The sequence below is a fragment of the Melospiza melodia genome, chromosome 7 (genome assembly GCF_035770615.1).
Source record: "Melospiza melodia melodia isolate bMelMel2 chromosome 7, bMelMel2.pri, whole genome shotgun sequence".
Classification (NCBI taxonomy): Eukaryota; Metazoa; Chordata; class Aves; order Passeriformes; family Passerellidae; genus Melospiza; species Melospiza melodia.
Window position 1 is genome coordinate 24,001,951 of NC_086200.1, and position 15,742 is coordinate 24,017,692.

The 15,742-nt window shown below is 50.3% G+C and overlaps 1 protein-coding gene across 1 annotated transcript in view; it reads left to right on the forward strand.

The window, feature by feature from the left end:
* Nucleotides 1–1,984: 1,984 nt before the first annotated feature.
* LOC134420893 (olfactory receptor 14J1-like) overlaps nucleotides 1,985–15,742 on the forward strand; it is a gene marked incomplete at its 5' end in the record, with an annotated part of 41,060 nt that continues 27,302 nt past the window's right edge. The window contains one exon of the mRNA XM_063161301.1: nucleotides 1,985–2,446. Coding sequence (XP_063017371.1) covers nucleotides 1,985–2,446 — 462 coding nt within the window. The remainder of the gene's footprint in view (nucleotides 2,447–15,742) is intronic.

Here is a 15,742-nt window from a genome sequence, read left to right on the forward strand (position 1 = left end):
AGAACATTCTGAGTTGAAAGGGACACACAGGATCATCAAAGGAATGTTTGAACATTTACACAGACTCCAGAACTGTGACTTAAGCTGGTCAGTATCTCTGCTGGGAGCCTCCCAAAGGCCCTCAGCCACTCCTCAGCCCTGGACAGCAGCAGCATCACCTCTGCAGGGCCCAGCAGGGCTCTCCTGAGCTGCCCTTGCCCAGCTGCACACAGAGCCTGCCCCAGCCAGGGCCCTGCACACGGGCAGGTTTCTGTAGGGCCCCGGCCAGGGCACAGAGGCTGGGATGGGCTCTGTGAGTGCTGGCAGGGACAAGGCTCCTCTCAGGAGGGAATGTCCAGGCCCAGGGAGATGCTCAGGGAAGGAGAGGGGGCTAAAGAGAGCAGTGCTGGGGGCAGGATGAGGGCACTGTTGGTGTGTGGGAGGTGCCAGGCACAGCTGGGTACAGGAACACTGTCCTGAGTGCCCGGCTGTCTCTGCCCTGCCCTCTCAGGCACAGCACCACAACATCTTCTCTTGGTTCTGCCCTGCCCTGATATTGTCACTGTTATCTGCTGCTCTCAGGGAGGCTCTGGCATTTGCAGCAGCTGAGTCAGGCTCTGCCCTTGGCATTCCTGCCCGGCAGCGGTGTGTCCATGGGAATGGGGTGTCCAAGCTTCCCTGGCACCTGTGGGGCTGTGGGCAAAGCAGTCCATGGGAAAGGGGAATGAGCTGAGCCCCCTCCCTGAGATCCCATCATGGGCACAGCCAGGGGTCTCCTTGCTGTGCCCTTCCAAGCTCTGAGCTGCCCTCCTGGGTGCAAATCTGTGCCAGAGCCTCTGGGAGTTCCCTGAATGTCCCATGGGGAAGGGCAGAGCTGCCAGAGCTGAGGAAATGCTGCTGGGTTTGCCAAGGGAGCCGTGAGTATCCTTGGCACAAGGGGGTGCTGAGACCTTGCCCAGAGACCTTTAGAGAGGGTGAGACATTCAGGGATCCCTCTGCTCTGGGTAGGGTCTGGTTTATCCCATGGTGATCCAGGAGTGTGATTGTGCTCTGATTGCAGCCTAAGGTGCAAAGCCAGGGAAGTTGGGAACCATCCCATCCATCCCCTCACCTTCCCTCAGCCACAGGGAATACTTTCCCTCTCACATCTCTAAGTGGGAAACTCTGAGTGCAGCCGAAATGCTGGGGATTTCTGACCTCAGAGAGCCAGGAATGATGTGTGGGGAGGCAAACAATTCCTAAAACCAACTCCTGCCCTCTATTTCCTTTAGAAATGGGAGTGCAGACACTACCAAGCCTTTCTGCATTAGGAGTGGTTCCTCAGACAAATCCTGAATATCCAGCCTTGTCCCTCTGCCCCATGGCCACAAACCCAGAGCAGTGGGGCAGGGATGGCTCCTCAAGAGCCCCCATACACAAGCCTGGCTGCTCCTGGCAAACTCAGCCTGCACAAATGGAGCTCAGGCAGGGACCCAGGTGAAGGTTTTCCCAGAGAAGGAACAAGGGTGGGTGAGTCCCAGCAAGACAATCTGCAGGGAATGGCCCAGGTTTGGCTCCAAGCAGCCTCTCCTGACCTATCACTGTCCTTTCTTCATGAACAGCTCCCCAAGTGCAGCCCCAGCAAATGTCCAACAGCAGCTCCATCAGGCACTTCCTCCTGCTGGCATTGGCAGACACGCAGCAGCTGCAGCTCCTGCACTTCTGCCTCTTGCTGGGCATCTCCCTGGCTGCGCTCCTGGGCGACGGCCTCATCATCAGCGCTGTAGCCTGCGGCCACAACCTGCACACGCCCATGTTCTTCTTCCTGCTCAACCTGGCCCTCTCTGACCTGGGCTGCATCTGCACCACTGTCCCCAAAGCCATGCACAATTCCCTCTGGGACACCAGGAACATCTCCTACTCTGGATGTGCTGCTCAGCTCTTTTTCTTTGTGTTCTTCATTGGAGCAGAGTTTTATCTGTTGACCATCATGTGCTATGATCGCTACGTGTCCATCTGCAAACCCCTGCACTACGGGACCCTCCTGGGCAGCAGAGCTTGTGCCCACATGGCAGCAGCTGCCTGGGCCAGTGCCTTTCTCCATGCTCTGCTGCACACAGCCAATACATTTTCCCTGCCCCTGTGCCATGGCAATGCCCTGGGCCAGTTCTTCTGTGAAATCCCACAGATCCTGAAGCTTTCCTGCTACAAATCCTATCTCAGGAAATTTGGGCTCATTGCAGTTAGTGTCTGTTTAAGTTTTGGCTGTTTTGTGTTCATTGTTTTCTCCTATGTGCAGATCTTCAGGGCTGTGCTGAGGATCCCCTCTGAGCAGGGACGGCACAAAGCCTTTTCCACCTGCCTCCCTCACCTGGCTGTGGTTACCCTGTTCATCAGCACTGGGTTTTTTGCCTACCTGAAGCCCCCCTCCATCTCCTCCCCATCCCTGGATCTGGCCCTGTCAGTTCTGTACTCAGTGGTGCCTCCAGCCCTGAACCCCCTCATCTACAGCCTGAGGAACCAGGAGCTCAAGGCCGCAGTGTGGAGACTGATGATGGGATTGTATCACAAACATTAACCTTCTGGCCAATTTGTGCAACTCACGTGTATTAAAAGCCATCTTTGATACTCCTTTTTGTTTTCATTTTGGAGGTTCTTTACTGTTGTTTTTATTTTTTTCATATTTACACAGAGAAATATCACTTTTTCTGCTATTTCTCATTTAATTTCTCTCCACCTTCCCTGTGGTCACAGACTGTGCCAATGAGGAGCTATTCCCTTGGTGGGTTTTTAGGGAACTAAATGATGTCCCAGCAGAGTTTTCTGCAGAGATGCCGTTTAGTTGCCTTCTCTGGAGCTACAGCAGCAATGTCTGTGTGCAGAGCTGGTGGCAGATCAGGGCTGGCCCAGCAGCTGTGCCCAGCAGCAGCAGCAGCACTTGTCGTTGCCAGCGTTGCTGCCGTGGCCCTGCCCCACTGCCCTGGTGGCCCTGGTGTTGCTGCAGGGCCTGAGTGCTCTCGGGGCCGGGCACAGTCCTGGGGGTGGCAGTGCCAGGGCTGCAGCAGGGACAGGCCATGGGCACTGCTGGGGCAGCGCTGACGCCACAGCCCAGGCCCTGGGGGCTCCCGGCTCCTTGCCCAGGCTCTCTCAAGAACACACCCAGGCCAATGCTCAGCACAGAAAAGCCCCGTGAGCAGCCCCAGGCTGGCCGTGGGCAGGCTGGGGGCAAACAGCATGGCTGGGGCTCTGCAAGGGCCCTGGGGGAGACGGGAAGGAGCAGCAGAGCAGGGGCTGATCCATCCCCAGTGCGCTGCACAGCTCAGGGCAGTGTCCCAGAGCGTCCTGATGGAGCTGCCAACATCCCCCCTCTGCAGCCCTGGCCTCTCCCCCAGCTCACACAGGTGCCCCATCCTTGCAGGCACAGACACGGCAGCACTGGCGCAGCAGCCCCTGTTTGCATTGCACAGAGCAGGGGGAGCACCCCCATGCTGTTGGTGTGGGGACATGAACCTGAGGGAGCACAAATGCCATCAGCCCCTGGGGCCAGCAAGGGCTGAGGGACACCAGGGAAACCACTCAGCTTTGTCCTGGCCTCTGCAGTCAACCAGAAAGTTTGTTCCCATCAGCTGGGAGTTTCCTGTCCCACTGCAGATGCTGTTGCTCAGAGCCAGGACAGCCTGGCAGCCACCCCCAAACTGCCCTCAGCATTTCCTCTGCTTCGCATTTGCTTTTTTTATGCCCCCTGCTTCACATTTCTACTAATTGCCCACCCCAGGGGGCCCACAACTGGACACAGCACTTGAGGTGCTGCCCAACCAGTGCTGAGCACAGGGGAAGAATCACTGCCCTGCTCCTGCTGGCCACACCATGCCTGATCCAGGCCAGGAGCCATTGGCCTTCTTGCCCACCTGGGCACACTGCTGCCTCATGCCCAGCCTGCTGTCCATCAGTGCCTGCAGGTCCCTTTCTGCCTGGCTGCTGTCCAGCCACTCTGTCCCCAGCCTGCAGCACTGCAGGGATTGTTGTGGCCAAAGTGCAGAACCCACCACTCGGTTCCTAAACCTCACCTTTTTGGATTTGGGCCCTGGATCCAGCCTGTCCCAGGCACTGTGCAGAGCCCTCCTACCCTCCAGCAGATCAACACTCACACCCAGTTTGGTGACATCTGGAAAGATGTCCTTGGTTGCATGGGGCCCCTCAGTGTCACAAAGCCTCTTGGTCACACCAGGCCATGCACTGTCACACTGGTCTTCTTGGATCCATGTGACCATGCAGAGCAAATGGTGTCCTTGGTTCCATGGGGCTACACAGTGTCACAATGTTCTCATTGGTGCTGCAGTTTCACAGGAGCCCCTTGGTTCCATGGGCCCCCGCAGTGTCAGAATGGCCCCTTCGTTCCACTGGGCCCTGGAGTGTCCCAATGGTCTCCTTGATTTTGCAGTGCCAAAATGGTGAAACCCCTTGGTTACACAAGGCCCTGCAGTGTCACAATGGCCTCTGTGGTTCCACGAGGACCCCGAGTGTCACAGCGCACTCCCTGGCTCCGTTTGGCCCCAGAGCACCACAGTGGACCCCTGGTTCTGTGGGCCTGCACGGTGTCACCACGGTCCTCTTAGTTCCCTAGGCCCTGCAGTGTCACGATGGCCCCAGCGCGTCCCAATTATCACAGAATGACAGAGTCAAATAGGCTGGAAAAGACCTTTGGGATCATCAAGCCCAACCAATACCCTAATACTGCCTTGTCACCCAGATCATGGCACTAAGTGCCACTGGAGAGGGACAGTGACTCTGCCACCTCTCCCCTGGCCAGCTCATTTCAATGCCCACTCACCCTTTCTGTGAAGAACTTCTTATTGTCCAGCCTGAACCTTGCCTGGTACAGCTTAAGGCTGTATCTTCTTGTCCTGCCCTCCAGCAGATCCACACTCACACCCAGCTTGGTGCCATCTGCAATTTGTGAATAGTGGACTCGATCCCCTCACCCAGATTATCAGTGAAGATATTAAACAGGACTGGGCCCAGCACAGATCCCTGGGGAACAGCACCAGTGCCTGGACACCAGCTGGGTGCAGCACCATCCCCACCACTCTCTGGGCCCAGCCTCCAGCCAGCTCTTTACCCTGGGAAGGGTGAACATGTCCAAGCCATGGGCTGCAGTTTTTCCAGGGAATTCTGTGGCTCATGGTTTTAAAGCCTTTGAAGTCCAGGCACACAACATCCACAGCCTTTCCTGCATCCATAGGTGGGTCACCTGGTCATAAAAGGAGACCAGGTTGGCCAGGCATGACCTGCCACCCCTAAATCCACGCTGACTGGCTCTGATCCCTCGGCCATCCCATGGGTGCCCTGTGATGGCACTCAAGGTGATCCGTTCCATAACCTTGCTGGGCACCCAGGTCAGGCTGACAGGCCTGGAGTTCCCCAGATCCTTCTTCTAGCCCTTCTTGGGGATGGGCTCACACTGGCACCTCCAGTGCTCTGGAACCTCCCCATTAAGCCAGCTCTGATGGTAAATGTTGGTGAGCAGCCTGGGGAGCTCACCCACCAGCTTGTTCATCCCATTAGGATGGATCCCATCCAATCCCATACACCTGTGAGAATCTGAGGGGCTCAGCAGGTCAGCAACTTCTTCCTCCTGGATTACAGGGGGCTGTTCTGCTCCTTGTGCCCACCTACCAGCTCAGGAGAACACTTGTCCTGAGGACAGCCTGCCCTAATATTGAACATTGAGACATACAAGGTATTAAGCAGCTCAGCCTTTCCGTATCTTTAGTGACTATATTCTACACTGTGTCAAAAAAAGAGTAGAGGTTCTCCTTATCCCATATTTTGCTAAAAATTTATTTGTAGAAACATATTCTACTATTTTTCACAGAAGTGGCCAGGTTAAGCTCTAATTGATCTTTCACCTCTCAGCTTTTCTTTCTGCATGACCTAGCAAGATCCTTAAACATTTCCTAAGTTGCCTGAACTTTTGTCCAAAGTTGATGCTCTCTCTTTTTTCCCCTGAGTTCCCACAAAAGCTCCATGGACAGCCAGGCCAGTCATTTTCCTCAATCGCTCGTCTTTTCCCACACTAGGACAGGCTGCTTCTTCCCCCTTAAGATTACTTTCTTGAAATATGTCCATCCTTTCTGGACCTGTTTGTTTTTAAGGGCTGTTTCCCCTTCAAAAAAATCAATACCTGATTTGGTACTCCCCAAATCAGCATCCTAAATAGGACAAAGTCTGCCCTTCCTAATTCCAGTGCAGAAGTTTTGTTGCTGCCCCTCCTTCTTTCCCAGAACATTGAAAACTTGATTATTTCATGGTCACTCTGTCCCAGGCAGCCTCCGAACCCCACATCTGCCACCAGCTCTTCTCTGTTTGTGAACAGCAGCAGACAGAGCTTTCCTTGCCAGTGGGAGTGTTACCAAAAATTCAGTAAAACAGAAAACTCCTTAACACCAGTGTAGCATTAAGAATCAGCATTCTTTATTCAGCTGGATGCACGGGGGAGAGCTCCTCCCAAAGCCCTGCAGGTTGAGTGCAGGAAAGTTTCTCTTTATTTTCTCTATTTTGCACACATATTCATTGATTTTCCTGGACTAAACTTACATATGATAATCATTTCCCCAAAATCATTAACATATTTCCCATCCCCTATACCCATGGGTTCTTCTCTTCTGGGGGTCTCTCTGTTGGTCCCTGGTGGTCGTGGACCCCAATGTTCCAGCGGGCCTGGCTGAGCTGGCAGGACACTGAGGCTGCTGAACTTCCAGTTCTCCTTCTCACACAATGGGATTGTGTGGTTTCCATAGGCCTGGGGTTTTGGAGAACAAGCTCCAGGTGTCAGCTCACCTGGTGTAGACAATTTATCATCTGGTAACATGAGGTGACAGAGTGGGCTTTGACATCACAGAGTGGGTTATGTGAGGTGTTTGGGCAATATGACATCATATACTACCTCTGTGACATCACAGAGCTGGCTGTGACATCAGAGGGCAGATGTCTGACATCACAGAGCAGACTGTGACATCACAGAGTTGGCTGTGACCAGCTGTGACCAACCATCAGAGACCAGCTGTGCGGCATTGGAAAATGGGCTGTGAAATCACAGAGTTGGCTGTGACATCCCAGAGGGGCTGTGTGACATCCCAGCAGGGCTGTGTCAGGTCACTGGGTTGGTCACTCAGCCCCAGCCCCCCCTCACAGTTTCTCCCAACAAGTCCAATGCTGTTCATGCACAGCAGAGTCCCTGTCCCCCGGGATCCCCCCGGCCCACCTGGAGCCACAGCCTCCACCAAAGGATGTTCCACAGGATCCACCCCAGAGCCTGACATGGGGACAAGGGGCCAGGGCTGTGTGACCAGGACATCAAGGACGTGGATTATCCAGGTCACTGTGGCCTGGGTGGGGTTCCCCAGGCTAGGAAAGATGTCTGGCAGCTGGAGCAGGGTCTGGGAAGGGCCTCCAAGGTGGGGCTGGAGCCCTTGGGCTGTGAGCAGAGGCTGAGGGAGCTGGGCTTGTCCAGCCTGGAGCAGGGAAGGCTGAGGGGCTCCTCATGCCAGCCTGGCAGTGCCAGCGAGGAGGGGATGGAGAACACAGAGCCAGGCTCTTCATCAGGGAGCCTGGGGGGAGACAAAAGCCAATGGGTGGAAGGGGAAAGAGGGGAGATCAGCCAGGACAGGACGAGATGAAATGAGTCAGGCGGCTTTCAGCATTTCCTCAACACCAAAAGCAGCCTGACTTCCCTTCTCCATTCACCACTGACAGCTTTGCAAATCAGGAATTGTTGGAGCTGTTTTGCACCTACTCCAGGACGAGCATCCTGATACAAGAACTTAATTGTGCTTATATCTATCACAGAACCACATTTGTCTGAAATTATTTTAGTATGGAAATCACTTGTGGATGGTGGACTCATCAGGTGCTGCTGGAGTGTTGCACATAGCTCAAGGAAGAGCGTGATGGTTATTAAATTTTGTCCTGTACAACTGTGGTCCGTTGGCCATGAAGAGAATCTTTCCATGCCTCTGAGTCTCATCAGTTCCTGACCCCCAAAGGACAGAAACCCTTATGAGCTGTGCTTCTAACTCCAGTGGTGGCACTTCCACCCTCCTCTATAGCCAGAGCAGAGCTGCCTTGTCCCAGAAAGTCCCTGGGAAAGGAGGAATGAAGGAAACAGGAGAGGCTGTGGGGATCAGGTGCGGGGTAGATCCAGGGACAAGACTGACTTTTGCATTTGATGGAGCTGTGCCTTCCCTTGGCTTTGTTGGCTGACAAGAAATGAACATCCCTCAGTGTCTTCTCCAAGGAAAGCAGGTGGGAGCTGGAGCCAAGGAGCTGAAAGCTGCAGGCGCAGCCTGGGCTGGAGGGAGCTCAGATTTCCACAAGGCTGCTCTGAGTGCCAGGGCTTGGATGGGGGAAATGGTGGGGTGTGGGTAGGGACAGAGTCTGATTGATTGTCAGCCATGAAGGGTCTTGCTTTTCCTATCTATTCAAACTGCATGAGGAGGTACTTGGATTCAGTGTCAGCTGGAGATTGCACGTATCAATAAATGAACAGGGAGAAGAAACTTAAATTGGACCTAGGAAATCTTTTCTCACTGTCTCTTTAAATAGAATCTATTCAACTTGAATACAATACTGGAATTCATCTAATTAACTGCAAAAGATTTGAAAATAAATCAAATTCCCCCCAGAGACTTGGGTTGTTTAGCTGTTCTGAATGTTAATGAGCCCTGGGACACTGAATTCCTGCACTCAGGAGCTGAAGGCTGAACAAGCCTCTGGAGCACGAAAATTCAGCAGCAGCCTCCAAGGTGCTGAGGATGTCAGCAGCCCCCACTGAGGCCATCCCTGCCCAGAGACCGTGGGGGAATGGGCAGACAAGGAGAGCGTCCCTGGGGCTGGGGCAGCACAACTCAGAGGCAGCAGTGGCTCCAGCTGGGAAATGGAGTGTGGAATGTGGCTGGGAAAGCCCTGCCTGGGCTGTGCCAAGCAGGACACACAAGCCCTGACTCCCATCCCCCAAACAATTCCCTCAAGGTAACATTTAAAAGGAATTACAGTTGTTTGTGTACTCTGAGTTGGACTCCCTGAAGAAACACCAATAAGAGATTCTCAGGAGCCCAAACCAACCAAACGGCCTTTACTGGCAGCTTTAGAAAATCAGCAAAACTTTGGCAAAGGGTTAATGATAACATTGTAGTGGTTTTGGTCTGTTAATTTAGAATTTTTCCCATCTTGAGATTTCTTAATTAATGGATTGATGAGTGTGGTCGGTTTGAGTGTCGGTTAATTATTTATGTGTTTATTTTGTTGTGAGATAGGATTACGAGAAAGGTAAAGTAGACTTAAAATTTTAAAAGGGTATAAAGAAAATTTTATTAAAAGCAAGTAAAAGAGATAAGGTAGTAAGAATTTAAATAAATTCTTTAGAGCATTTTTTTTCTTTACAATTTTTTTTAAATCTGACAATATAAAGAAACTAAACTTAAAATTTCGAGTGGTTTACTATTTCTAGAATTGTCTTTTCTTTAGTTTTAGGGTGATGAGTTTTTCTTGTTAAGATTATGGAGGTTTTTTACAGGAGGAAATTTTTTTTTGTGGTACTTAATTTTGTCATGGATAACAGTTGTCTGGGGAACTTCGTTATTGTGAAGTTGTCTTTATAGCTACAAGCTTTTTTACAGCTTGTTTTAGGGCCATGTTGACTTGTGGGGTATTGTTTTAAAGATGAGTTATAATAAAGTTTTTATTATTTACTTTTTAAATTATTTTTATTTCTGGGAATGGAGATCTTCTCTTGGGGATACTGAATTATGTTATTTTTCCTGTTTAAACTTCTCATGAAACTGCAGGTTTTTTACATTTGTTTATTTTAACATGGAGGTTTTTGTTTGATACAAATTTGAATTTTTAAAATAGTTTTGTAAAGAAAAAGAGTTTTTTCTTTATAGTTTATAGGAAGATTTTAGTTTTAAGATTAAGGTATTTTTTTCTTTTTTTTTAAATTGGGATTTCATTTCTTCTTTACTGACTTTGATGGTGTTATGGGCATTTTTTATATGCTTGCATTATTTTTTTTCTTTAACTCGAGGGAGGATTGAGGTATTGAAAGGGTTAACATCTGACCTGCCAGTAACTTGTGGTGGAAGTCGTGGTTGTGTTGTGCTACAATTGGTTTTATGGTTGGTTTTTGGCTTTTTTTATGTTTAGGTTTTTAGTTGTAAGGTTATTTTGTATGGGTTGTAGTTTGTAGGTGTTTTATATTTTAGTTGTGTTTGGGGGAGGGGACTTGGTAAGATTTCAATAGCTGTGTCTTGCTTTGTTCTGGTTGTGGTTTTGTAGCCTCTTGTTTTCCTGTTTGGTAGTTGTTGGTTTGGTTAGAATGGGGCCAATGTTGAGAGGGGCAGCCCATGGCAGGGTTGCTTGGTTGAGTTTGGTTTGGTTTGGTTTGGTTTGGTTGAGATGGGGGCCAGGGCCAGGGCCCACTGCTCCTTTGTTGTCTGGAAAAGAAAGAGGAGGTTCTTGGACTTTTTCATCTTTAACATTTGTGTTTCACAGAGACATGTTCAGTATCTTAGTGGTTTAACAGATTGTCACTTACACGAAAAAGTTTTATTTTTGAAAATTCTTCTCATCTCAAATCACAACAGACATTAAGTCAACATAAAACACTTCTCAAAGCATTGACTTGAGCCATTCAACTTCACAAATTCTAAGCCTGTTCCATTTCATATTAATCAAAATTTGCTGTAGCACAGAAATAGAAGAAGACACAGAAAGAGAGCAAGGCAAAAAGATGCAGAGAAGCACACACACAGTTACCAACTCCTGGATTCCAGCACTGTTCAGGTGGAAATTCCAAGAGGCGGTAGGGTCAAGATGTGTGCTTGCCCTGTGGTCAGTCTTCAATACCACTTGGTCTTCCTGGGCCCTTCCCCCAGGTGGGCCCTGGGCTCACTTGGTCCCGCAGGAGCTGGGCTGGGGATGCAGAGGTGGCTGTGGAGCATTGCCTGTGCTGTGCCAGGGACTGGCAGCCACTGCTGGGCTGGGATAGAGGCTCTGGGGCAGATGGGGTTCCAGGGCAGGGCAGGGCTGGACCTGCCCCTTCCTCCCTCACACATGAAATGTTTTGAGCCAATAATCTCCTCCAGTCTGTCACAACAGGCAATGTTGGAAGTGGAACCCCAATTCTGGCCATGGGCGCCTGAAAGAGAACGGCAGTTCTTTTCCATAGGAAGGAAAGCACAGAGCCCCAGTGTTTGGAAGGCTGGTGAGAGCCTCACTTGGCCAAGGCCAGCCAGACTTGTCAGGAATGGTAGATTTTGTCTGGGAGCAGTCTTTGGATTTAGGGAATTTTGGAGGTGAAAACACAATCTCGGCCACGGACACCTGGAGAAGCAGGACAGTCCTTTCCCATAGGAAGGAAAGCACAGAGATTTCTCCAATGTTTTGGGGACAGATGGGAAGTGACCCTTGTGAAACCACTGCAGCCAGATTTGTACTGGCAATATTCCTATGGGAACAATCCCTGGATATAAGGAAATTTGGAGGAGAAATCCCAAATCTGACCATGGGTTCCTGGAGGAGAAGGAGAGTTCTTTTCCATAGGAAGGAAAGCATGGAGTCCCCGTGCTTCAGCAGCAGATGAGAAGAGATCCTCAACATGCCAGGGTCAGCTGGACCAGTCAGGTGGCCCCTGGGAGGCCAAACCAACTAGACCTGTTCTTTGTTCCTTTTGTTTTATGGGGCCTCACACTGTCACAATGGTGCCTTGGATATATGAGGCCCCACAATGCCATAATGGTGACCTGTTTCTATGGGGTCCAGCAGTGTCACAATGGTCCCTTGATTACAAGAAGACCTGCAGTGTCACAATAGACTCTTGGTTCAATGAAGTCCACAGTGTCGCATTGGCCTCTAGGTTCCAGAAGGCCCCACAGTGTACAATGGTCCCACTGATTCCATCAGGCCTTGCAGTGTCACAATGGTCTCCGTGGTTCCCCAGGTCCCACAGTGTCATGTGACTCTTCTTTTCCATGAGCCTTGCAATGTCACAATGGACCTTCGGACCCTGGGGGTTTGCAGTGTCACAATGGTCTCTTTGGTTCCACCGTGTCACAATGGACTATTGATGACAGGAGGCCACTCTGTGTCACCCTGGAGCTTTGGTTCCATGCAGGCCTGCAGTGTCACAATGAACCCTTGGTTCAATGGAGTTCCACAATGTCACCATGGCCTCAAGGTTCTGTGAAGCCCTGCAGTGTCACAACGTCTCCTTTGGTGGCCCAGTGTCACAATGGACCACTGATGACACGAGGCCCTGCAATGTCACAATGGACTTTTGGTTCCATGCAGCCCTGCAGTGTCACAAAGGACATTTGGTTTCACAAGGCCCCACAGTATCACAATGGTGCTCTTGGTTTATGGGGACCCCCAGGGTCACAATGGTCTCACTGGTTCCATGAGGCCCTGCAGTGTCACAATGCTTTGCTTATTCCATGGGGCCTCATAGTGTCACAATGATCTCCATGATTTCATGAGTCCCCTCAGTGTCACAATGGCCCCTTGGTTCCATGAGGCTGTCAAGTGTCTAAGTGAAGTTAAATGCTGCCTAAGAATTGTTTTTTTGCTAAGTTTTGAAGTTTAATATAAGTTATAAGCTAAGTTAAATATTGTTAAGTGTTAGTCCTCTTTTAAATTGCTAAGTCATAGGTTATAATTTATGTTAAATACTGTTTAGCAGCATTTAACTTCACTTAGACCTTGTGACTTAACCTTACCTACAGGCCTGACTGATTCAGCTATCCAAGGCACTCCAACCCCTCAGAGAGCAGCATTTCTGCCACATTTCCCCAGCACAGGCACTCCTGTGTGCACACAGACACAAAGAGTCAGTGCAAGGCACCTGTGAGCAATTCCCCTGAGGGCAGGAAATGCTCCCTGTGGATCCTTTGGCATATCCCCAGCTGGTGAAGGGCTGAGCCTGGAGGAGTGGGGGGATCAGCCCAGGCTCCGTCGTTGTTTGGGATCCCCGAGTGCAGCAAACGGGAGAGTTCCCGGCTGGGAGAGGCCCCACTCAGAGAGAGTCGCTGGCCCAGGAGTGTCATTATAGGACACAAAAGAACACAAGCTCACATCGTTGTTCTCAAGATGAAGAAAAAAGGGCAAGTTTATTTTCTGACTCCAACATTTACAGTTTTCCAAAAGTGACAGTGGATTGGAGGGTGACAGTGACACCTCTCCAATGACACTGGACAAACCAACAGTCCATCAACTGTCTCCTCTTCCATAAATGAATGCAAAACAATGAGTTATTTATAGAAAGTGTGTGAGAAAGTTCACTACAAGAATGTCAACATCAGAAGGCTTAGAAAATCTTAAAATACCAGGGCAACATCTCACTGTTTTCCTTTAAAAAAAGAAAAAAAGAAAATGAACAATATGATAAAGAAAACATGAACACTGTTCAGTGTCCACTTGGTGAGGAATCATCAGAGTGATCACTCTCATCATCTGCATCCGAATCATCACTCAATGATTCCCCCGCTTGATGCCATGGTTTCCATCTTGCTCATCAGCTGGATTCTGTCTCTGCGGTTGCAGGTCAGGGTGAACACACTTTAAAGGTACCCAGCCTACCCCAGTGTGTGTGGATACACAAGCATACCCGCGCCCCGAAGCGATAAGGTCATAGGGACCTTCCCACTGTTTGGTGACTAAATTCTGCACCTGTACCTTCACTCAAGGCTGATGTGCCTCGTCTGCAGCCTGCAATGAGAGATGGTGATTCAAAATGACAGGGTTATTTGAGTTCTGCGGCACAGTGAGATGATTGATTGTGCACAAAGCTTTTGCCAACCGACTGTGCGGGGTTTCATCCTGCATTCCCCGTTTTTGTTTTTGAAGAACCTGCTCCAGAGTACCATGAGTGCATTCTACAATAGCTTGACCAGTCGGAGAATGAGGGATACCAGACTTGTGCAAGACACCCCACAACTGCAGGAACTGCCACACTTTTGCAATGCGTAAGCAGGACCATGGTCGGTTTTCACAGCAGAAGGTATGCCCAGAACGGCAAAGGCCTGCCTCCAGTGGGCAAGGACATCACGGACTTTCTCCCAAATGTGTGAGCCAAAGCCCACATCGCAGAGGAGAATGTGTTCACCATGACATGCACATACTTCAGCCGGCCAAACTCAGCAATCTGGGTGACATCGGTCTGCCAAAGCTCCAAGGCCCTAAGGCCTCTGGGATTTACCCCAGCCGGCAAAGGCGGAGCAAGTGCGTGGCAGTCATCACATGACTCAACAATGTCACGAGCCTTAGTTGGCGTCAGCTGAAACTGCTTCTGCAAGGTATGTGCATTTTGGTGGAAAAACCCATGCAATGCCTCAGCCTGCGCGAGTGTATCAGGCTGAGGCGCTACCCAGGCTGGGTTAGCCAACTTGTCAGCCCTTGTGTTACCTTCCACTATAAAGCCTGGCAAATTGGTGTGACTCCTCACATGCAGAGCACAGAATGGATGAACCTGGGCTTGAATGGCACACCACAAGGTCTTCAGTAAATGAAACAAGGCAGGATTACTGACCTCCTTCAAAACGGAATGACCCAAACTCTGTGCTGTATTGGCCACATAGGCGGAATTCATGACCAGATTGAAAGGTTCCTGGGAAAATCAACCAATTGGGCTGACCCATCCTCATGAGCTTCCAGAACCTGCCACTCTGATTGGTCTCTCCAAGTAACAATGTCCTTTCCTGTTCTCCCTGAACCGTCAGTGAAGACAGTGGGTCCTTGCACAGGTTCCTGGCTATTTTTGGGCTGCAAAGAGATTTGTGTGAATTTCACCATATGCAGTAGCCTATAACTGGGCAGATGACAAATGATCTGCCCTGAAAAATTTTCCAGAGCACTCTGCAGGGACACACTGTTTGCAAAGCTCCAGTCAAAATCCTCCCATTGCACCGGGAGTATGACCTTGCAGGATCCGCACCCATCAATTGCAAACACCGTTGCCGGCATTTGATTATCCAGCGAACAATCAGCTCAAACAATGCAGTTGCCGTCTTCTGCAGCTGATGAGGCAGGAAAACTGATTCCAACATATGCAAGGAATCGGACCATTTCTCACTCCACTGGCCAATAATGCCCGTGGGATGCGAATCTGGAGTGGTGATGAACACGGTGACATCAACAGAGGGATCAATGCGATAAACTTGGCAAGCCGAAACAGCTTGCTGAACCACCTCCAACGCCATAAGTGCCGCAGGGGGCAGTGTGAGAGGCAACTTTAGATCAGAGTCTCTTTTCAACAAATCATACAGAGGAGACAGCTGTGCATCAGTTAGCCCCAAGTACAGACATGACCAAGTGATGACACCTATCAATTTCTGAGCATCATTCAGTGTCTTCACAGAATGGACAAATTGCAACTCCTGGTGACGGATCATCCCTTCCAGAATTTTGACCCCCAAGTATTTCCAGGTGGTTGTTATTGAACCTTTTCTGGAGCCACCTGCAGTTCATGAGCATGCAAAGCATCGAGCAACTGAGGCTGAATCCTCAGCAGCTCATCCTGGGTGGGCATACCCACCAGAATGTTGTCCATATAATGATACAGACGTGCATCAGGAAACTGCTTGTGAACAACAGACAAGGCAGGAGAATTCTGCATGCCTCGGGCAACGTCCTCCATTGATATCTCTGTGCGGGTTCAGCCTCGATAATCGCTGGCACTGAGAAGGCAAACTTTGGTCTGTGATCAGGATGCAAAGGAATCGTAAAGAAACAG